The sequence below is a fragment of the Thunnus maccoyii genome, chromosome 23 (assembly GCF_910596095.1).
Source record: "Thunnus maccoyii chromosome 23, fThuMac1.1, whole genome shotgun sequence".
NCBI lineage: Eukaryota > Metazoa > Chordata > Actinopteri > Scombriformes > Scombridae > Thunnus > Thunnus maccoyii.
Window position 1 is genome coordinate 10,104,616 of NC_056555.1, and position 22,064 is coordinate 10,126,679.

The window sequence follows — 22,064 nt, forward strand, 5'->3', positions numbered from 1 at the left end:
CAAACACAGCAGTGAATGGTTAGCAAATGGGTGGTATGCGGATTACTCACTGTGTAAAACTGGCACACAAATGCTGAGTGAACACGATTCACTTGGCTTTGATTTGCCTCTTAGGAGTTTCCAGTGTGTAACAAAAATCATATTGTAAAATGTGCAAAGTGTTATTGGATACATCATGTGTTTACCATAAAGTAATCTCGTCATTCATAATCTGCAAACTGTAGGATGATGATTTGCAAACTTTACAATAATGACTTAAACATGTAAAGCAATGATTGTATGAAATGTGGGCATTTGTTTTGATGAAGAAAAAAAAAACATGACAAGATGAAGACAATAACTCACAGCTTCAAAACAGGAAACAGAGAATATTTATTTACTTGTTAAACAATTGTGATGCTGTCACTGTTATGATGCATTATATGTCATTTTTGGTCAGTGATTGTCAGTGCCAAGATCATCCCATCAGAGAAAATATACTACTGCCCCCTAATGGATTCAGAAAATACTGTGACCATGAACTTTCAAGTGAAATTACAGATTTACAGAAAAACTTTATTACACCTTTTGAGATCTGGTGACAGTGAAGGCCATAGCGTATGATTCACATCATTGTCATACTCATCAAACCACTCAGTGACCTAGAGGGAATGTCCCAAATGTCTTCATGTGAAATACAGCAGCATCTTCCTCTGAACTTATGATTCATTGCAGCCACCCCATGTCCTAACTAAAACCCTCAGTTTCACTCACTGGTGAGTAAAAAATGCTTCAAATGTTAATTTGGTAATCAGTCTTTGCTTATTTCAGTGCTTCTATTTGTCTCCTTTTATGCAATTCTAGAGGCATTATTTCTTTGACAGAAATTTCATTTTGCTTCCTGTAGAAAAGAAAGAGGATGACAGTGAGTAGAGAGCTTGCTTCATTATAATTAAGAATTTATGGCTTAGAATAACTGAGAAACATCCTTACCTAAGCCTTTGAGAAACCTGTTAACCCGCCGGTGTTCATTCTCATGGATGGAGTCTAGATACTCCTGCACCCTCACTTCAAACAGCCCTGAGGAGAGAAAAAGATTCATGAACCATGATTCATGATTATATCCCTGTAGCCGAACCTCTGCTTTCCACTACCCCTCTTTTACCTCGCAGGGCCTGCTTGTGGAGCTCTCTCTCCTGGATGAACCAGCCAAACATCTGGGTCTCCATGAAGACCTCCAGGAAGCGACGCACAGTCTTAGACGGGATTGCTTTGCGAAAACCCTCATGCTGGAAGGAGCAGGGGACAGGGGAGGAGGACGAGGAAGAGTAGCCATCCTCCCGTTCGCTGATAATGAATAGCGGATAGTGGCCAACCAGCTCCACGAAGAAACGGACGAAGGCCTCAGACACAACAGTGCTGAGATGGCCAGAGTCTAATGAGAGGAGAAGTCAAATTTGTCAGTTGCCTTTGCTCAAAGTTATGTAGAGTTAAAAGAGCTACAACCAGAAACTCTCATAGTATATTAAAGTCCTCGTTATGACTCACCACTGGGTGTATCTCCTCCTCTTTCATTAGCGAGCTCTCTTCTCCTCTCCAGAACGTTCTCTAGGGCTGATTGAAGCTTAGAGGGTAAGATGGAGTCCTCATCATCCAACTAAAAGTGACAGGACAGAAAATTCATATGTGGGTAGGAAACAGCTTAAAACATTCTCTCCACATCCACACAGATCTTGTAGATCATGCACAACTGTAAAAAAAATAAATAAATACACTTTTATGAATGGCCTACCTGTCTAAGAAATCGACTACTTCCAAGATCCACAACCAGAACCTGTCCAAGAACATTGAAAATTCATAACGTACAACTTTATGGTATTGATCTTGGTGAACCAATTTACTAAATTCCAGTTACAATCCATCATTGCTATGTGTTAATGTGCAGCTCCTCTCACTGACCTCCTCCAAGGGCAGCTCAGTGAGCTGGGGCAGCGAGCTGGAAAGCAGGCCAACGATGAACGGGGTCGGGGTGCAGACAATGTCGAGCATCTCTGAGGGTAATACAGGGATGTAGGTGTGCTGCCATACAAACGGGTAAAGTAGCGCCACTACGGCATGGCAGCACTGGGACAGAGTACTGCAAGGAGAGACGCAATCAAAAGCTATGAAATTACACCAAGGTTGAAGCTGCTTAACAATGATTTTTCACTTTTTTCTTGAGAGATGAGGCCAGAGGAAGAGACAAAAATGAAAAAAAGAGGGAGAGACATGTGAAAAGAGAAGAAAAAACAGAGTTTGAAAAGAGAGAAAGATAAGCAAAGAGGAGAAAAAAGAAGACAAAAACACATTAATGGAATGGCTCCCTCGTTCTCGCCACGTGAGGGTGCTATGGTTTAAAATACAGGCTAAACACAGAGACTACTCCCTTAAGTAAGAGCATTTCCCAGAGAGAAAAGCAAAGCTGCATACTTCTTTCATTCACGTCACTGGACTTTGCATTCCAGTCGTCTACTACTCTCTCTGACCGCTGTTTCTGACTCCCACTGGCATTTTCTTGCAGAACAAACAAACACGGCCCCAGCACAACAATTCAACAGGCTGCACTCAAAATATCTTTCTGGATGTTCCCTGAATAAAATTGGGGCTGCCTTAAATTTATTTGGACCTGGACCACCCACATTTCTTTAATAATGAAAACATCCCTGATGTTTTCACCCAATATCTACAGATTCCTTAATTACATAAACAGTTGAGGAAAGATATTTAAGACAATCTCGTGTTTTAAGAGCAATCAAAAGAGCTGTCACATAGAGAAGGTGCAGATTTCATTGTTTATTGTAAGTGTGAGGGGTAATTGGCTTTACCTGAGTTTGTCAGCAGTGAAGATAACCCTTCGCTCCAGCAGCAGAGAGCCAAACACCCTGAGAAGCAGCCGCAGACTCAGACAGGAGAACAGGCACTCAAAGTCCACATGCTCCAGGCGGGAGTCAGAGGGACGACAGAGCTCCATCACCTGGGAAAGGGATGAACAAAAGGTATAAAACATCGACAGAGGTAAAGAACAGCATTACCCTGAAGCTTTGGCAAAATAATGTTATTCCAAGCACAAGAACGAACATTCATGTAGTTTATTGGTTTTAAATAGACATTTAATATACTTTGTTCCATAATAACCTTTATTGGAAACCAGAAAGTTTGCAATAACTTACCAGTAATACACACTGAAAACTGTTTTAAAGTGCTAATTATCTTAATTAGATTTGAAAAAACAAACTTTTTTCCCTTTTTTTAACTTTCTGCTTAATACTCTTGAAAAAGCTGAGGGCCTGAAAATTACAGTTGAAGGATACAGTATAAATATGAATTTAAAAAGGTTAAAGAAAAAATAGTGTCATGCTCCAGCTGAACATATTAAGGCAATTAAGTCTGAACAAGCAAGTTCTAATGGAATTGAACTTTGGTCAAAGCAGGCCATTTCCTGTCTTTAAAGGTTAAGGCTAGTGATTTTCTATATTTTTCTTATTGTCAACAAATCTCATGTGCACAGCTAAACCATTGATGAATCAATCTTTTTTTAGTATTGTGTGTGTATCCAAAGCCTGATATATGTTATTCCTTCTGCGCCATAGACCTCGTTAATGTATTAAAAACATGTCATTTAGCCACACCGCTGCACTGGGTGACATGTTCCTTCACCACAAAGATTACCGTCACGTCAGTTTGTTTAGAAATGGCTCCAAAGACGAATAACATTTTCAGTCTATGGAGAGTAGTTCCATGTATGGTAAACGTCACTGCGCATGTGAATGAACCAATGTGTTTATTTGTGGTGAAGGAACACATCACCCAGCAGTGTGACTCATTGACGTTGACATAGTTTTTGGACAACAATGGAGGTTTATGGCACAGAGGAATAGATATATCAGGCTTTGGATACACACCTAATACTTGTAAGTAGATCAGTTCATTGTTGGTTTGGCTCTGCACATGAGATTTGTTGACAAGAAATAAAATATAACAAATCGCCAGCCACATCCTTTAAGCTTACTTTATGTTCTTCTTCTCAACAACCATAATATTTTTGGTGCCTACAGTAACATTTGCCTCATCTTGGTGCTCCAGTGTCACTCACCTCAGTGCCTGAGCCGGGGAGGAAGGTTTTGACGGTGATGGTTCTGCCCGGAGCTGGAAACTGGGCCTCCATGATGGCTCTCATGAACGGCTGCACCAGAGCAGGAGACAGAGCCCTCCGCCTCTCCACCTCATCCAACACCTACAGTACGCACATATACACAGACACAAAGAACTTAAAAAAATAAATACAGTTGCTGAATTACTTTAACGTCAATCAAATTATCAGTGAGGACTGGTGAGAGTGGTTTACCTTGGAGAACAGGTTGAAGCAGCCGAGGTGACTGACAATACAATAGACTTCTGGCAGACGTTTGCCTTTTCCACTGGGCTGAGAAAAAAAAAGACGAAGGTTAACTTTTTAGTAGCTTGAGAAATATAATGTAACAGGTGGTTTTAAAAGTGTTTTATAGGTCTAAAGATAGCAGAATTTTCCTAAACTCATAGAAAAGATAGAAGAAATATAAATCATTACTTATCAGTATATTTCTGGTCATATTCATATACACTCATAATGCACACACACACAAACACATATACACACTTTCCCATTCTCACACACTTCCTCCCCAGACTCTGAGATGGACTGTTTTCCCACAGGCACGCCGACTATTTTGGCACGCTTATTTACTCAGCCGTCATTGTGGTATTTAGCCACTTCCTGTCCAGTAGCTGCGCACTTATTTATTATAGTCATTTCTATTTACCAGTAAACGCCGGCAGTATCCGAACCTCCTGCTCCCGTCCTCTCCAGTCAAAACAAAGGAGAACATCTCACTGGGAGGATATGAGTCACAACAAATACACAAATAAACCGGTGATTAGCATATTTTGAATGTACATATGAAAATACACATGAATGATTACTGTATATTGACATTTATTCTTTTTATATGCAGCTTACAGTACATGGACTTCCATGATGCATTCATACGTCATGTTGCAGCCATGTTTACTGTAGGCTATACAGCAACTTTTCTAGTGTTAATAAGGGTTGAATTTTCAGTCACAGCTATATTGAGTTGCTCTGGGAGACAAATAGCTCTGGGGAGAGTGCTCAAAATCATTTTCAGTTGTTAAAGTTACCTGTAATACATGTCACACAGTGGACCCCTGTGATGTGATGTGACCTCACCTTGGGTATTTCTCCACGGGCTCCCAGTCTTTAGCATCAGGGAAACAGAATTGAGGAATGATCCTCAGCTGATCCTCTGTCTCCCTCATGAACTTGAAGCTCCGCTCCAGCTGCAGCACAACAACACAAGTGAAACAAGTGGACCAAACTTTAGTAGCTACTTTCATGTATTCCCCTTTAACTTTGTAATATTTCATACATTTTACTTTAATCAAGAGGCAGAAGTTTGCATGTCAGTATGTGTTCACATGAACAAATATCAGATTACTGTTTTGAATTAGATTAAATTTGCTAATAAAACTTGCTTTTTTAGTTTCTTAGAATTCATCAATTTGTCCCAAATTTCCTGTTTTTGAGGCATTTGGTCACAAATTTAAGATCAAGATCACCACAAAAAATCTAGTAATGATTCCAGCAACTCCTCTACTCCTGACCTTAGGGGGGAACTGCTGTGTGACCTCCGGCAGATAGTGACCGCCAGCCTTCGACTTCTGCAGCGACACCACCAGGAAATATTCAAACAGCTGACGCTGTTCCAGGGACCTACTTCTGGTGTTGGTACCATTGTACTGAGTCTGGCTCGGCTGGCTCAGTATGGACTGGACTGACACCAACCGCTGACGATGAGCTGGAAGACAGGAAAGGAAGTGTGGTTATAAATTGAAAATGTCAGAAGAAGCAAAAACCTGAGGTGCTCTGTGGTAATTACCTTTTGCTCTTTCTTCCACCTCACTCTCAGAGTCACTGTTTTCATCTGTCACTGCAAAAAGAAGTCAAAAATCCACACTTGCATTTTAGATATTATGAAAAACAGCAGAATACAGTTTTGCTTCTAGGAGACCAACATTTCAACATCATCACCTCTCCCTGAGCTTGTCTCAGCATAATGATAGATCCGCCTTAGATGTTTCTTCCCGATCCGAGCTTCAAAGACGCTGTTGATCCTCAGAACAACCTGTTGGAAGAAAAAGCAGGAATGTGACTTAGTGGACAGAAATGCTACAGCATAATGTCTTTCACCAGGGATAAGAACAAAACTCCTATTAATAATGTTTTGGCAGCTATAATAGAACCAGGCAGCCAAACTGGATTCAAATTAAAGCAGAACTTAATCTTTAAATGTGATTAAAGATCTATCTAATGATGTCTTGGCAGTAAAAAACGAGTATGGTAAGCATCAGGGGGTGAAGGATGAAAGATCAGTTCAAAGTTTTGGGATGGTGCATCAGAAAACACTTTTGCTTATACATGTACTGCTCTAACACAAACATACACACACCGTCGGTATCCTACGGCAGGTGCGGCTGTAGGGATCCCCAGTGAGCCATGGTGTGTGTTCAGGCCCAGTTGGGGTGGTGGGAGGGCTGAGCTGGGGTGGAGATGAAACACCAGCACCGCTGCCGGTGCGGTGGATCTGCTGGTTGGTTCTCCGCAGGTCCAGCAGCTTGAAGCTCCTACCTGAATTCTGCCTGAAGAAGCCGGGTCTCGAGACCTGTAGGCAGAAAATTCATAATTTTTCATAATTATCTAAATCAGAAGTTTTGTCTCTGTAAATTTTGTTTGTACTGCAGGAACCTTGGTAGTATCAGCGCCAGGAGAGGAAGGCAAAGACTGCTGGGAGCACTGACTCTCCACCTCGATGTCCTCATATGGGTTCTCCTTGGACGAGTCTGCAGGGTAACCAAAAATGGCAACGTTCAACATATGTTCATTAGCAATTTTCCTACTTTTATACATTAAAAATTATATTGGTTTACATTTAATTAATGATGTAACACACTAATTACACAAAATGTAACTCTTGGCAAGAAAGCAAACAAGTGTATTTCCCATTTGTCATGCTGTTCCTTAAAAACAACTTCCTCTCTATTTAAACCTGATTTGTTTTATGTACATTTCTTCCTTTGGACTAGCACAGAGAATAAAGGAAGCATAGAGGTTTCTGACCCAGGATGTCTTCATAGTGATGCTCCTGAGACAGCGATCGAGAGAAGAGTGGGCTATTTGACCCTGGAATGTCTTCAAACTCAAAGGATTTCCTGTCAAGGTGAACAGAAAAGTACAAATTACACCTAAAGTATGAATTAATTTATTTGAGAGTTGGATACCTCATTCATTTTCTCTCTCTCTTTCTTTATACCTGTTGATGTTGTCTCGGACTCTCTCACCCCGCGGTCTCCCGTAGACACCTAAAGGAGGTTTTGAGGAAGCTCGTGTGGAGATTGAGGGCAGTGGCGGGAGGTTCCTCTGCCTCTGACTCTTCCCCGTGTGGATGGTAGCAGGGTGCTGGAAGGTGCGTTGGGGTTTGGGGACTGGGTTGATGGGGGGCGTCCCCGGCTCTGTGTACACATTCTCCTGTAGCTGCTTCCCTTCTCTGGTCGCAGAGGATTTCCCTGAGCTACTTTGACCAGTAGATTCAGATTCTTTCTTCTTCACCTCCACCTGTTTGTCCTTGCTTGGTGGGGTGAAATAGTTTCCGAGCTCTGGAGGGGTTTTCCCATGGTTCTCTCCCAAAGCCTCCAGCTTTTTAAAAAGAGTGAACACGGCTCTCTTCTCCTGACTGGGTTGTTCGGATGTTTTCTTGTCATTGCTTCTCCTCAACGTCCCCACCTGCTGCTTCTCCGTCGCCGTGGGCGAACAAGGTCTTGAGTCGCCAAGCTTTTCTACATTCTCCTTCTCGTGATCTTGCTTTTCTTTGTGGGCTATTCTGCCACAATCCTCTCCTCTTTTATTCTCACTTGGCTTGTTAGTCTTGACTGTCCCTCTTTGCTGTTTCCCAGTTTCAACTGGTGAGCAAGGCCTTGAATCTCCAAGTTTTCCCACATTCTCTTTCTCAAGATCTTGCTTTTCCTTGTGGGCTACTTTCCTGCAACTTTCTACACGTTGCTCAACAGTAGTTTTATTGTTGCTTTTTGTCAGGGACTCTGTCCTTTTTATGCACTGGCCCGAGGAACCTGAGGTAACAGGTGAATGAGCAGGCTCCTTTCCCTCCCACAGGGAGATCTTGTCCTTGATATTGCCTCCATTGGATCTGGGGAGCTTGTTGCCCACCAAGGGAGCATTCTCATTGCTGTGAGGGTCAAAGGTCGGCCTTCTGTGAGCCATCATGGGTGATTCCTCCCACTGGTTAGTCAGGTTGTCTAATGGGGTAAAGGGGAGTTTTGGTGTCCCCTCTTGTTTGCGCTCAGCCCCTTTGTTTTCCACTGAAGCAATATGGAAACCACTTTTCTCACCAAGACAGCCTTTCTTTAACCTAAACACATGAGGAAATATATTTTTTACAAATAAAATTGAATACAACATCATAAAATGTCAATGATATACTTAAAAAAGGCTATGGCAGCCTCCTGAACTCCCAGTACGGTCATTGTGACTACCAGTTAGGGGACACTCAATCTTTTTCTGGCGACAGTGGGAAAATGCAGCCTGAGAGTAAATGCCAGAGGACAAGCCTATGACCGAGCATCTTCTTCTCATCAGCCTCGCTAAATAAACACATACTTGGACCAGCGCCCATTTCATCAAACTGTTATGTTTTAATAAATAAACCAGCGGAAATGGGAAGCCCTAAGTTGAAAGACCTTTTCTGACTTTTCCTTAATGGATGAGCGATGAGCAAAGGGCAACCGAAACTGTGGATTTTATTTTTCTGAAGAAATTAGTGAGGAAAATGTCCATTTCCTAAAGGGAAAAAATGTTCACCAACAAACCTGTTCTGATACAGACCTGTTGATGGTGGAATAGATGCAGTCCGGCCCGGTTGTCATTCTCTTAGCGTCCGCCATGATCACTGTACACCTGAGACACAGAAACAAGAAAAAAGCTTCAGCCAATGTCTTCATTTCTGCTGAATGAAGTTTCGGTTTAGTTTTTACTGACACCCTGTCAGGCGCTTGGTTTCAGTTGACAGTTATTATCGAGTGAAACTGAATACCTCTTTACTATTGAATTAGGAATCATTTTAGGGAAATCTGATCATTTATTAGATGAATTTATAGTTTTCTTGGTGTCTTGAATGTAAACTGAAAAATAAAGTCAATTCAATAAATATTGTGAAATCTGTGGACCTCTTTTTTTTTCACAATATGAGGTTAAGGTCCTTGGTATGACTGACATTTTAAGTTGCGTGACCGTTCCCTCTCAGCTGGTAATGTACAGTATTCAGGGGCCAGCTGGGCAGACTCAAAGAAAAACATGACAGCCAGAAACTCAGAGCAACTCCCTCAAGCAGTTCATCACACAAACCAACATTTCAGCAGTCATTTGGGAGCCCTTTTATGATTGAATCACTCTTCTCTGCCTTCTCTTCCCTTTTGTATATTGTTGTATGGTCCTTGCTCTGATGCTTCCTCCTTCACAGGAGGCCTGCCTTTGACCCTCACAGCGACCAGAACGCTTCATGATTCTCATACTTTCACATCTCTAAAGCCAATGTTTCAAAGTTCAGTGGCCTCTAAGATGGAGCATTTCCCAGCTCTGGAGCTGTTGTCATTGTTTGTTTAGTTGATGTGTAGTCCTAATGATAGTGTGCATGAGCAAAGGGACTACAGTACATACAGATCTTTAAGCAGTAAGCTGGCTGATTAGCCGGGAAACATCCAGATACACAGTTACTGTATACAATAATAGACAGCAAGCCGTCAAAAGCTGCACAGTTAATAAAAAAAAAGTGCATAAGAGGTGCAGTTTCCAAAAGGTTGTGAGTAGGAAATACATACGCCTGGGTGACTTCCCAAACAAGGTGTTATCTATAATTTTTAAGTGAATACCATATTAGCATCTTAATTTTCTTATTTCACAATTATAAAGCTGTTCCTTCACCAAAGTTCATAATGAAAAAATAAGATTCTGCAGTAATTGTCCAGGAAGAGACGAGCTGATTAAATGAGTGGGACAATACAGCCGAATGAAAACAGTGTATTATTAAACCTACATAAATAAATCTGTTCCTTACCTCCTTCTGTTGTACAGTTTCCATGTGTTCATTAGTAAAATGGGAGCATATTGCCACAGATGCTGCTATAATAGTATCCATTGGTGCTGTTATGTCCAAGTTAAAGAGTCTGCAGTAGTTTTTCCAACTTGATTTGAGCCGAAAAAGTGATCCAGCCGATGTTTAATTGGGTGAGAATAGTGACATAAGAGCTCCAGCCACAATCTACTGGACTGTCCTCTCACTGCCTGTTCTCCAATCTCCAACTTTCATTCACTCTCTCTCCTCACACACCCTTAACATGACTTCCTCTCTCTCTCTCTCTCACTCTCTCTTACTCTCTCTCTCCCTCTTTACATCTGTCTCTATCTGCTGGCTGTCTCTCTTGCCACTGATACGTTGTGTGAACAAGGATGACTGACCCAAAATGAAATAAAAACTACTTACATGCCATACTCTTGTATACAAGCTCCAGGGGGAATTAGTGATACATGAGACAGACGTCATGGCATTACATTATTTCCCTCCGAATCTGGAGCTCGTTGGAATTCCCGTAACAACTGCTTCAGTACTACAGTTGCTCATGGAGCTGTAACAAAATATCCCACCCCCATTACCCCATGGCGTATTTCACTTCCTTACAGAAATAAAATAATTAAGTCCTAATGAGTATAGATGAAAAACAGACATGTCAACTAATAAGTGACAATTAAAAGAGTTTTTCTTTCAGTGACATGATGCAGATAAAGTCACCAAGAGTTGACAAAATAATACCATTAAATTTCACATTCACTGTTTGAAAAATGAAACAGAAAGTATTTTATTTAACCTGTCATAATTTTTGTTTCAGTTATATTCAGACTTTATTAAGGACACAGCTCATAGAGGGTCCATGGCACTTTTTTAACATATGTACAGTGTACTTCTTTACATAAATCTTTTTTTATCTTGAATCTTTATCCTTTACATTTCCATTTTCTAGACCTTATGTTTTTAGTCTTTAGCTTTGGAGCATGCCTCATCCCATTTCACTACACATATTACTTCTGAATGTGACAAATAAACCTGTGAATCATTGTATATAAAATCTACAACATATCGGAAACTAAGCTGATGTTATATGATACCTTGTAATAGCAGTACCTTTAATCACAATGGGAATTTGGAATAGTTTACCACATCATTTACAATGTGTACATACAGTTTAAACACATTTATACTAAACAAACTAATTTAATCATTGTTAAGGGCTTACCAGAATTGAAGTGCTGGCCAAGTTCAATGCTCAATCCCTGTTGCCGTGTCAGTGTTTAATGAAAGTATTTTTTGGCGGGTGCACTTTTTAATGTATGCAGAAATCTGCCTGCAGCCAATGATAGTTGGGCTTTAACCCCACAAGTGGCACAGTGACAGGTGAAGGCTGAGCAGCTGTCTCCTTGGTGGCTCCTGCTGTCAGCCCCAGCTGTGCTGTTTTTGGCCTGTAATTCCACTCCTGTCCTGTTGGTGGCAGCAGTGCGCCGCTGTGGTCTGCGGCCAGTGACGTCCGTACGTGACACCAGAATCCACAGTAAACACAAATGGTCGCTACACCGAGAACAAGCAAGCTAACGACTACCTGAGCAGAAAGGTAAGAGCGCTGTTTTCTGTTATGTTTTATTTAAGAATAATGTTAAGCTGTAACTGTTAGCTGTTTGTTCTTAGACTCAATTTTCGCTGTTACTGTGTAGCTAAAGGCTCTTCCACCATGTGACGTTACGTGCCTTGTCACTCAGAGAGGCAAAGATGGTCAGAAATGGCTTTGTAGGTATAAAAGTGGAAAATACTCTCTCAAAGAACAACAAAATGCTGGCGAAAATGAGTTCAGCTGACTGAAAAATGTGTGCGGGTATTGGTTGTGGAGAAAAGCAGAAAGCATCTGGTGCTCATATTTACGAACAAAGAAAATCCTTTTTTTTTTAAACACACAGGTCGCAAAATAGTGATTTAACAGAGGCACACAGTGTAGCTCGCCTGTTCTGTAATCTACAGAAAATTGATGGCGTCCTTTGAACAGGACGTCCTGCTTACATTTCCCCTTACAATGCAGCATGCTGCAGACAGCCTACAGTTAATTATAAGTGTCCCACCTGCCAGATACTGTATATGCAGGAACTGAAATTTGCCTCCAGCCAACTAATGCTGGCAGAAATTCTGAAATGCAAAGTGCGAGAAAAAGTATATTTGCAATAACTAAAGTCCTGTTTCGGTGGGTTGTGTTATTAATTACATTCTTGATGCTTTCATACTGCTGACTAGATAATGCACACAGCATGGTTAAGTATGTATCAATATGTTCTAAGCTTATTTTTATTCTTGTTTGATTTATACCTAGAGTCAAGAGTGAGCAGGCAGTGTACACAATACAATAAATGTTGCCTGGCAGGTGCCCAAGACTTGGCTCTACACCTCCAACAGTCATGTGAAATATCAGCTGCTTATCAAATGATTGGTCAAGGGAATGAAAATGAGGCCAATGACTTTCTTTAATAGTATCTACTCGTGCCAAGCCCTCTCACAACAGTGTCACAGTAATTCAGTCAAAGTAGGGCTGCAGCTATTGCTTAATCTGTTGATTACTTCCGCGATTAATGGATCAGTTGTTTGGTCTATAAAATGTCAGAATATGATGAAAAATGTCAATCAGTGTTTCCAAATGTCTTGTTTGGTCCACAGCAGTCCACAACCCAAAGATATTCAGTTTACTGTCATGGAAGACTAAAGAAACTAGAAAATATTCACATTTGAGAAGCTGGAATTAGAGAATTTGGACTTTTTTCTTTCTAAAAAATGAGTCAAAATGATAAATCGATTATCAAAATAGTCAACGATTACTTTAATATTTGGCCACTGATGGATTAATCGACTAATCATCGCAGCTCGAATCCAAAGAATCTGACATACTCTTTTCAACAATATGTATCATTATTATCTATGATTTGTAACTCTAAACATCTGAACTAACCAGACCAATTCAGATTTTATTGTGAAGTTCTGTGTTGCAACAGAAGCAGACTGGTGCAGAACAGAAACTTGCATTTGACCGCAGATTACAGAGTGTAAATGCCAAGAGGGGACATTTGAATATCTCCAGTACAGTAGAGTTTCTGCACAGGGTTTGAAAGTAGGAACAGTGAACCAGTCGGACAAGACTACTCAACAAAATGTTTCCCAAACGTTTTCTGAGACCGATTAGACACCGGACCAGCAATGATAAATTATTAAGCAGAACGGGTTTAGGCTCTGATGAGACTGATCCACATTAAATACAGTTTCTTTGTCAGTGCCATTACAAAATGAAAATTTTCCACAGTCAGTTACTTGATTCAGTCACAGCGGGTTGCCAACAACAATCCCTGGCCTTGTGTTCTCTTACATAAAAATATTCCAATGAGTTATACGGATTTTAAATTTGGGGGAAAAAACACTGGTATTGGAATGAGATGACTATAACTAACAATTATTTCCCTTATCGATTAATCGTTTAGTCTATGAAGTGTGAAAAAATGGCATTCACACTTTCTCAGACGTCACCTTGATGTCTTCCCTTTGCTTGTTTTGTCTGATTACTGTCAAAAATGTTATGATATTCAATTAGCTGTCACGTATGACAAGGAAAAACTAGTAAATCTTCACATTTGAGTATCTGGAACCATCAAATAAATAAATAAATAACAAAATAGTTGATGATTAACTTCCCCATGATTAATCGTTGCAGGTCTATGGATCGGTACTAAGTATCAGTAAACGCCTGAGTTGAAGTAAAAGGACAGAAAAGGCTGGATTAGTGCATCCCTAGATCTTAGTTGGTAGAGTCTTGTGTAAACAACATAGTCCCAGCTGAACAGGCTGGTGGGAGAGGTGTAATGGTTCTAGAGGAGCTCCATATACACTGGGCTCATTGATACCTGAACATGGCAAAACACAGGACAGATTCACCTCTTCATAGTTGTCTTTTACCCCTAAGGGGATGGATGCTGTCAACAAGAGACTGCCTGTCATATTGCAGGAATTATCCAGGACCAGTTTGAGGAACATTCAGGTAAAATTATAGAAATAATCAACTGGTGACCACAGTCTAGGGTAAAGTCTGAAAGAAACGTCCATCCTTAAACTTTGGGATATTGCTTGAAACACAGTTTGTAGTACTTAGAGTGTCTAACGTGGGTTTTTATCTTTGTGGTCATTACATGTCACCTCATTTTGCGTTGCTCTAGTGATGTGCGTGTCCCATCTGGCGTAGCTTGGAGCCTTTAGCTGAACCCCATCCCTCTCCTGTCGCTGTTTCCCCCCAACGACCTCCACCAACGCCACCTCCTTCCTCGTCCACCTCCTCTTCCTCCCTCCGGCCACCCCTGTGATGCCTCCCTCGTGCTGTGGCTGCCTGTCACAGTACACCCATCATCATCTGGTTGCCTTCTGCCTCACCTTCTTTAGGTAATCTACACCCACTCTGCCCTGCTGCCTTACAGGTTTCCCTCAAACCTGTTGGAGCATTTGAAACATTTAGCATTTTGTTTTTGTCTTTTAGATTAATTTTAATGATCTATTTGCTTTATTGTATATTAACTGGAAAGAGTCACAGGAAAAAAGGGGGAAAATGAGATTTCCAACCCTTTTGTCACAGATTTGAGCCAAAAAAAAAGCCTAACTAGCCTGCTGAGCTTCACATGAACCACAAGAAAATAGCGGACTTGCATACTAGAGGATGCAGAACGAAAAGAAAATATCAGTGTAGCTACTGTAAAAACACTGAATGTGAATGGATGTAAGTTGGTCATTTAGGTCAAAGGTCTTGGGGGCAAGGTTAACCCAGGTCAGACATCAATGGGCTATGTATGTTGATTTCCAATCGACAGGGTTGCTACACGGATTGGAAAAGTCTTGAGAAGTAGGGAAACACTTAAAAGATAAGTGGTAACAGTAAAGAATATAGACAGTTTGTAAAATGTGGATTTGTGGAGATTATCTTGTTTTTAATAATTGTCTGCATGCGGCCGTGCTCGCTTCAGAGCTCAAACAAACAAAAAAATCAGGTGATATTAAAACTGAGATGCTGCAGCGATATTAAACAGTGCATGAGTCATATGAGTCAGCTGGTGAGTTTCAAACCTTTCTTTGTTTAAGGCCCCCTCGGTCAGCGTAGTTAATCTTTAATTACAGTACTTGTGCGCCAATGTCACGACACTCCTATCAGGAGCAAAGCGAAGTGCCGTCCGCAGCAGTCGGTAGGGCAGAATGAATACTGCGGTTCAGCAGAAAAGTTGGAGCTGTATTGGATTTTGCTCCATTTCCCGTTTCTCAGATAAAGATGTCCGGTGTTTCCTGTCATTTCTCTCAGCAGAAGTGAACCGCTACTTCTGTGAAATTTAACCTTCGGCTAAAGAATAAAGAGCATCCCCTCAAGCTGAAGTATGAACTTTGACCCGGGCCATTCAACACGGATAGTTTTTAAATAGGTCTCGCCCTCAAATTGCTTTTACTTGCTGAGTTAAGTTCCTTCTGTCACTTCCAGCTATGTGTTGCTGCATGCGTCCAGGAAGACATTCAGCAATGTGAAAGTGAGCATCTCAGCCCAGTGGACGCCATCCGCCCAGAATGACAGTGCGGCTGCTTTCTCCCCTGGTCAGGTACTGAGAACACAGTAGTATAAAATACAGAACAGTTCAATGCAGTCTGGATTAGATCAATTTTAGTGTTTCTTCAGAAAAAATACAAACAAAATAAACGTTTTTTTATATTTTTCAAATGCAGATTATTTCATTCTGAGGACTGAAACGTTGTGTTTGATAAAGTGAGGTCAAGTGATGGAGAGTGTGGGGGATTCTTTTGATCCTAAGCACCTGTCACTAAGACTTTATGGTGTGTCAGGTGTATTATAACTACTCCTGTACATTGTAGGCAGCTATAGTATATAGTACAATTCAATGTAAAATGGACAGCAACAATACTTTTCTTGTATCAGGTTCTTGGGAAACTTTTATGACATTTAAACCCCTGTCATAGATAAACGTAATAAATTGTCTTGTCTCTGGCTGTTCCAGACATGGGAGGACAATCATCTGTTTGCAGATGAAAAGCAGGCCACTCTGTTCCTGGGAGCTCTGGACTCCATCTTCCTCTTCTCATACGCCGTGGTGAGTAGGGAACATGATTTTCTGTGTTTGATGAGCTTCTGACATCAGAGCTGTCGGCTACAAAAACTAACAGAACCGGTTTCACGGTGTGCCAAGTAGGAGCGGAGAGAACCTGATACCTGTTGAGTTCAAATTTCTTCTGCAGGTGGAAAAACTCTGAATATAAATCATGTAAACTGTGATGGATTGGCAGCCCGTCCGGGTTGTAACTCTTCGGTCTTGTCCACACAGGGTCTGTATTTCAGCGGCGTGATCGGGGACAGACTGAACCTGCGCTACGTGCTCTGCTTCGGCCTGTGTGGCTCCGCTGCAGTGGTGAGTACACAGACCAGAAGTTGACTAAACAGTACACATCTAATCATTGATAGTGTGCCCATGTGGTCTCATCTTTTCTCAGAACAAGTATGTTTGTAAACCTTAGCTTTTCTGTGGTGTATGCATCTTTCAAGCCCTGTTTTGTGCATACGCAGCGGTTATAAATGAAACCCCCTGGTTGCACTTCTTGTTTCACACATGCAGTACATTATTCTCCATGATGATGCTTTTGAAAGAAGTCAAATTCCAAAACTAGATATTTGGGAAGTGAAAAATAAATGGTATCTATTAGGACGAAGTGATCGCTGGCATTAATATAAAAGCTGTTCGTGTTTTTGCAGGAGTTTGTGTTCGGCACTTTGACTGAATGGCTCCACATCTACAACATCTATCTGTACTGCAGCCTGTGGGTGCTGAACGGCCTGCTGCAGTCCGCCGTCTGGCCCTGCGTGGTGGCCGTCATGGGCAACTGGTTCGGCAAGACGGGGTGAGTGTTTGCAAAACCTGTTTTTTATCCAACATTACCTCTAAATTTTACCGGTGGATATGTTTAGTCACAACTGCAGCATCCATCCAGCTTAGAAATACTTAGTCAAGCCTGTGTCTTCCAGGTCGAGCTCTATGATACACGCCCACACACGGAAACACAGGAAACGCACACGCTCACACTCGCACAATGACACCTATTCACCAGTGCTGCTGCCCCAACATAGACGCCATTTAGACTCAGTTTTCCTCCGCAGCAGAACTTGTAAACATAACTTGTTGAATATAAAAATAGCGAGTCAGTGGGCCATCTGTTAGGTTGCATTTAGTAAATTATAGCATGTTTTGTTGTACTTTTCAAAGTGTTCGAAGTAGTTTTGAAAAAGAGAGATTTTTAGGAAATTATTACACCGGTTAAATGTTACATGAAGTAGTTGGAAAGTATTTTTTCCTCATTTTCCAGGCGTGGCTTTGTGTTTGGCCTGTGGAGCGCGTGCGCCTCTGTCGGTAACATCCTGGGCGCCTTCTTGGCATCCAGCGTGCTCAAGTATGGATACGAGGTGAAGCACACACACACACACCTGATCGATGCCTTGTTACCATGGCATTCTCAGCATCTTAATACTAACATATTGCTTTACGGTGTATGCAGTATGCCTTCCTGGTGACCTCAGTGGTGCAGTTTGCAGGTGGGGTGGTGGTGTTCTTTGGCCTGCTCACATCTCCAAAAGAAGTCGGTAAGCACTGCAAGGAATATGGACATATTCCATATAACTTTAAGAGATTAAATGTTTTGATATATGTGTGTGTACTCGTATGGGTCATATTGCTACTTTCAACTGTGGAAACTGTGCCTGAAATAGAAACATTCATAGTTGTCTACAAACAGTGTTTGTATTACCTAAACTCTCGATTGAATTCAGGCTTCAGCTTTTATGTTTATGTGCGTGCCAGGTCTGAGTTTGGAGTCAGAGACTGGACTCAGCCCTGTGGAGACGGACACAGACAGCCACAGACCTCTGATGAGCGATGAGGATGATGAGGTGGAAGCGGAGGCGTACGCCAGACGATACCAGTCAGTCCAGCAGCCGGACGAACCTCCGGCCGAGTCCCCTCAAGCTGTCAGCTTCTTTCAGGCTTTCTGTCTGCCTGGAGTGCTGCCTGTAAGTCTGCAGCTCCAGCATGTCAAGACAAATGTATTTTAACCATGTATGTGCTTTAAAGACAATACATGATACAAATACAGCTACACTATATATATATATATGGTCATGGATACATTTTTTTTCGCCCCATATTAATGTCTTTCTGTTTGTACTGCAGTATTCCCTGGCGTATGCCTGTCTGAAGCTGGTCAACTACTCCTTCTTCTTCTGGCTTCCTTTCTACCTGAGCAACAACTACGGCTGGAAGGAGGCCGAGGCCGACCGTCTGTCTGTGTGGTACGATGTCGGAGGAATCATCGGTGAGTGGCAGGCTTAGCCCGTCAACAAAACGACATTTCTGTGTTTTCTGTTTCTTATAAAAAAATAATCACTTTTTTCAGTGGACATTGGTACGGGGGAAAAACAGGACAATATAGCTATTATATTTGTTTGTATGCCCTTATCTCTTTGATACAACATTAAACATCCTTAGAGTTTGAGTGTTAACTGTCTTTTTTTCCTCTTTTTGTCTTTTTTAATCTTGTTTTTTCCCGTGTCAGGGGGAACACTTCAGGGTCTGATCTCTGACTTCATGGGAAAGAGATCACCGGTGTTGGCCATAAGTCTGGCGCTAGCAATGGGAGCTCTGGTGGGATACAGCCGTGAGTACACACATGACACATGATATCTGTAAGAGTATGAAAGGTCAAAATGAAATAATAAATTTAATACCGGTCTTTTCCACAGTTGTCATTTTGTATTTTGACTCCCTCTTCTTCTCCTCCATCCCTCTCAGACTCGCCTAATGACCAGGTGATTAACGCAGCGCTGTTGGCCACCACAGGCTTCTTTATCGGCGGCCCATCCAACATGATCAGCTCGGCCATATCTGCCGACCTGGGGAGACAGGAGGCTCTCAGGGGCAGTCAGGAGGCTCTGGCTACCGTTACCGGCATAGTGGATGGAACTGGAAGTATAGGAGCTGCTGGAGGACAGGTAAAAAAAAAAAAAAAAATACAGGACATTTCATGCAATGCAACTTGTAAACTCATTGTGCTTTACATAAAACAGTACAAAAGGAACAACAATTTATGTTTCCATCATCTTCTAGTACCTGGTGTCCCTGATTGAGAGCAAGCTGGGCTGGATGTATGTCTTCTACTTCTTTGTTGTCATGGTAAGATCATTTCCTGAAATCACAATCACAGCTACAGCATCTTACTTGACAGTCCCGACTCAGTATATTCATGTCTGTGGGATTTTGCATTGATGTAAAATAAAAATTAATTTACCAGCTGATTTCTTAATGTTTATATGATGTACTTCCTTTATCCTCTTCATTTGTCTTTCTGAATGGACACCACAAATGTGTGACTTTTTACATTTACAGACAGGGGGCAGCATTGTGTTCATCACTCCGCTGATCCTCAGGGAAGTGCGAGCCATGTGGAGAGACAGACGAGCGCTGCACCGCCAGCTGTGAAAGCCTCAACATCTGCCAGGCATAATGTTTTCTCTTATCGGGGCTTATCACAGCAGGGCTGCTCAGAGTTTCGAGATGCGAAAAGCCACGACGGTGAAGGTGCCCTGGAGTTTTCAAGAGCCGTAGGTTTGTCTCTTAACACCCATGTGCACAGACCAAGACTCTTTGAACACAACACTGACGTCTTATCCACTCACTAAAAGCCTAAAATGTAAATGTACACCTCCTGTAGGATGAATGCAAGGATTTAGAGCTGAAGTGCCTGATTGAAAGAAGCTTTCAGGCCTCGCAGGGCCAACACAGAATTTACTCGTGTATATATTTTAGGTTTTAAACGGTTGTAAATACTTTTTTACATGCACTATAGTTGTACTTGAATCTAGATTAATCAATTTAAACTTTTAACCCAGAAGTTCTTAACTTCAGGATCAGGCCCTCGGGAGATATTTTGGGGTTCAGAATTGCCTAAAGAATGTGATTTAATAATTGTAATGTTGAAATATATTGTCAACTTTTGTACATATGTATGATATTTTAGTTGTTTTTGGTTGAAATGATGAATATTGCACTCTTGAAGTCTTACGGTAATTAAGCAAAGTCTGAAAAGATTTTAGTGATCAGCTTAGGTCTCAGCTGGGTTTTGGGAAACTTTCGCCTCACAGCCACTTTCTTTCTCTCCTTTACATTTTAATGTAATCAGGGTCAGAAACTGTACTGTTAAGTGTTTTCTTCGGGGGGCAGGGTCCTCTCATTACTGTGTACGTGTCAGTCTGACTTGATAATTGCTCATCATTCCAGTTTCACTTTTTGTTCACTGGAATGTTTACTCCTCCATTTTTAGTGTCTTTATCTCTCACCTTTGGTTTACAGTGCAGCGACACATTTCAGTGTGAACTACACTGACTCTTCAGAAAAAGCTTTGTCTGATTGTAGCAGAGGCTGCACATTCGTTTGTTTGATGAACTTGACTCAGTCTGTCTGTTAGTTATTACATTTTAACAACCATTGAAGGTAAAACAGTTCTCTTTTTATGGTGTATTTACTGACATATAAATGGTGGGAAAATTATCGTACAACACCAGCCTTATGCTAGTGAATGTTTGGACAAGTTATCTACTTTACGGGACACTGTGGTCCATAACCAGCCAACATTTGGAGAATGATTGCTTTTGGTTCAAATCAGTAAAACTGTAGAATTGTCGACACAACAGGTCATTTGTTTCCTTGCACAGAGATTCACAAATCATCATGTAAATTGCTTTTAACATGTGGGAAGAGGGGTATTAGGGCATGTTTATATTATTGTCAAACCTGGAGAGACGGAGCTTAAAGTGAGACTTGCCAAGCTCATGTAACAGAATGTAAATTGGAATGTGTTACTCTACCTGTGGTGTATTTTTAAATTTGTTTTATTTTTATTTATGTGTACTTTTCAAGTTTTAACCAATGTAAATGCAATTTTCCTGTGAAATAAATGCAAGTTACATTTTGCAAAATCCGAGTTAAGTTGTAAAGCACCAAAAATATATATATGTGTGTGTGTGTGTGTGTATATATATATATATATATATGTATGTATATGTGTATATATACACTATATTTTAGTTTTAGTAGGTTCTAAGCTACATTTAGCCACATTATTGTTGTCAAATACACTGTAAATGCATAATAACCCGTAAATAACAGCCTACTTTGATGATAGGATGATTTACATACAATGTTACTTCAAAACCACCAGGGGGTGCTTTTAATACTTATAACAGTTAAAATAGGGTGAAAAAAATACTTCATACCAGTCTTTTGTGGTTTATGTCAATATCAATCATGAACATTTTATTATTTTGAGCACACTTATATGAAATCAACATCATAAAGGGCAACAGTGCACCAACAACCCAGCAATGGAATCTCTTTACATTTTCTATACAAAAAATCACTATCAAAAAGGATATGATTCTGAGCCCATACAATTACACTTCTTACATATGTTGCAAAATGGTATACAAAGATTATCATACATTCATGCATATACAGAGTAAAAAAATACTACACTGATATAGCTGCGACAGGTCAATTAGGAAAGCAATGTTTGCTTGGGCACAGTGAGAAATTTACAGATCCATCTTGGCATTTTTATTTTAGTTTTCCTTTTTTTTTTTTTCCTCCCAGCAGACTTGAAGAAACCCGAAGAAACCAATGAAGAAATTCAAAAACTGAGTCCAGAAATTTGACAAGTCTAGTGGGAGAGGAAGTTATTTAATTGTCAAGAAATTCCTCATCTGTG

The 22,064-nt window shown here is 40.9% G+C and overlaps 2 protein-coding genes across 5 annotated transcripts; one reads left to right on the top strand and one right to left on the bottom strand.

Annotated features, from left to right (window-relative positions):
* Window positions 1-404: 404 nt before the first annotated feature.
* LOC121890873 (DENN domain-containing protein 2A-like) lies at window positions 405-11,521 on the bottom strand. Of its 3 annotated transcripts, none has more exons than XM_042403483.1 (20): window positions 11,434-11,521; window positions 8,972-9,043; window positions 7,386-8,498; window positions 7,193-7,284; window positions 6,821-6,915; window positions 6,525-6,737; window positions 6,107-6,200; window positions 5,955-6,005; window positions 5,680-5,873; window positions 5,246-5,355; window positions 4,818-4,887; window positions 4,364-4,441; window positions 4,112-4,252; window positions 2,844-2,992; window positions 1,939-2,116; window positions 1,772-1,813; window positions 1,528-1,636; window positions 1,145-1,414; window positions 973-1,059; window positions 405-880 (listed from the first exon to the last, which is right to left on the bottom strand). In XM_042403483.1, the coding sequence occupies exons 2-20, from the start codon at window positions 9,028-9,030 to the stop codon at window positions 849-851; spliced, it is 3,177 nt and encodes a 1,058-aa protein (XP_042259417.1). In that variant the 5' UTR covers window positions 9,031-9,043; window positions 11,434-11,521; the 3' UTR covers window positions 405-848. The 3 variants fall into 3 exon arrangements, with proteins under 3 accessions (XP_042259417.1, XP_042259416.1, XP_042259415.1); XM_042403482.1 differs by lacking the exon at window positions 11,434-11,521 and adding an exon at window positions 10,200-10,389; XM_042403481.1 differs by lacking the exon at window positions 11,434-11,521 and having other exon boundaries at window positions 8,972-9,204.
* A 195-nt stretch (window positions 11,522-11,716) lies between these two features.
* Window positions 11,717-21,281, top strand: slc37a3 (solute carrier family 37 member 3). Of its 2 annotated transcripts, XM_042403486.1 has the most exons (15): window positions 11,719-11,805; window positions 14,182-14,256; window positions 14,432-14,651; window positions 15,730-15,844; window positions 16,259-16,351; window positions 16,583-16,666; window positions 17,008-17,153; window positions 17,616-17,712; window positions 17,805-17,889; window positions 18,107-18,315; window positions 18,476-18,617; window positions 18,858-18,959; window positions 19,094-19,293; window positions 19,409-19,474; window positions 19,688-21,281. In XM_042403486.1, exons 3-15 carry the CDS (start codon window positions 14,575-14,577, stop codon window positions 19,778-19,780), a joined length of 1,509 nt encoding a protein of 502 aa, XP_042259420.1. In that variant the 5' UTR covers window positions 11,719-11,805; window positions 14,182-14,256; window positions 14,432-14,574; the 3' UTR covers window positions 19,781-21,281. The 2 variants fall into 2 exon arrangements, with proteins under 2 accessions (XP_042259418.1, XP_042259420.1); XM_042403484.1 differs by lacking the exon at window positions 14,182-14,256 and having other exon boundaries at window positions 11,717-11,805.
* Window positions 21,282-22,064: the final 783 nt, after the last annotated feature.

Excerpts from the sequence above, each read along its gene's own strand:
- slc37a3 (XM_042403484.1), top strand. The coding sequence starts at position 14,575 with ATGCCTCCCTCGTGCTGTGGCTGCCTGTCACAGTACACCCATCATCAT. Across the intron at positions 17,154-17,615 it reads AACTGGTTCGGCAAGACGGG|GCGTGGCTTTGTGTTTGGCC; the intron begins GTGAGTGTTTGC and ends CTCATTTTCCAG. Across the intron at positions 18,618-18,857 it reads CGATGTCGGAGGAATCATCG|GGGGAACACTTCAGGGTCTG; the intron begins GTGAGTGGCAGG and ends TTCCCGTGTCAG.
- LOC121890873 (XM_042403481.1), bottom strand. The coding sequence starts at position 9,087 with ATGAAGACATTGGCTGAAGCTTTTTTCTTGTTTCTGTGTCTCAGGTGT. Across the intron at positions 8,499-8,971 it reads ATCTATTCCACCATCAACAG|GTTAAAGAAAGGCTGTCTTG; the intron begins GTCTGTATCAGA and ends TCATGTGTTTAG. Across the intron at positions 6,201-6,524 it reads CCTGCCGTAGGATACCGACG|GTTGTTCTGAGGATCAACAG; the intron begins GTGTGTGTATGT and ends TTCTTCCAACAG.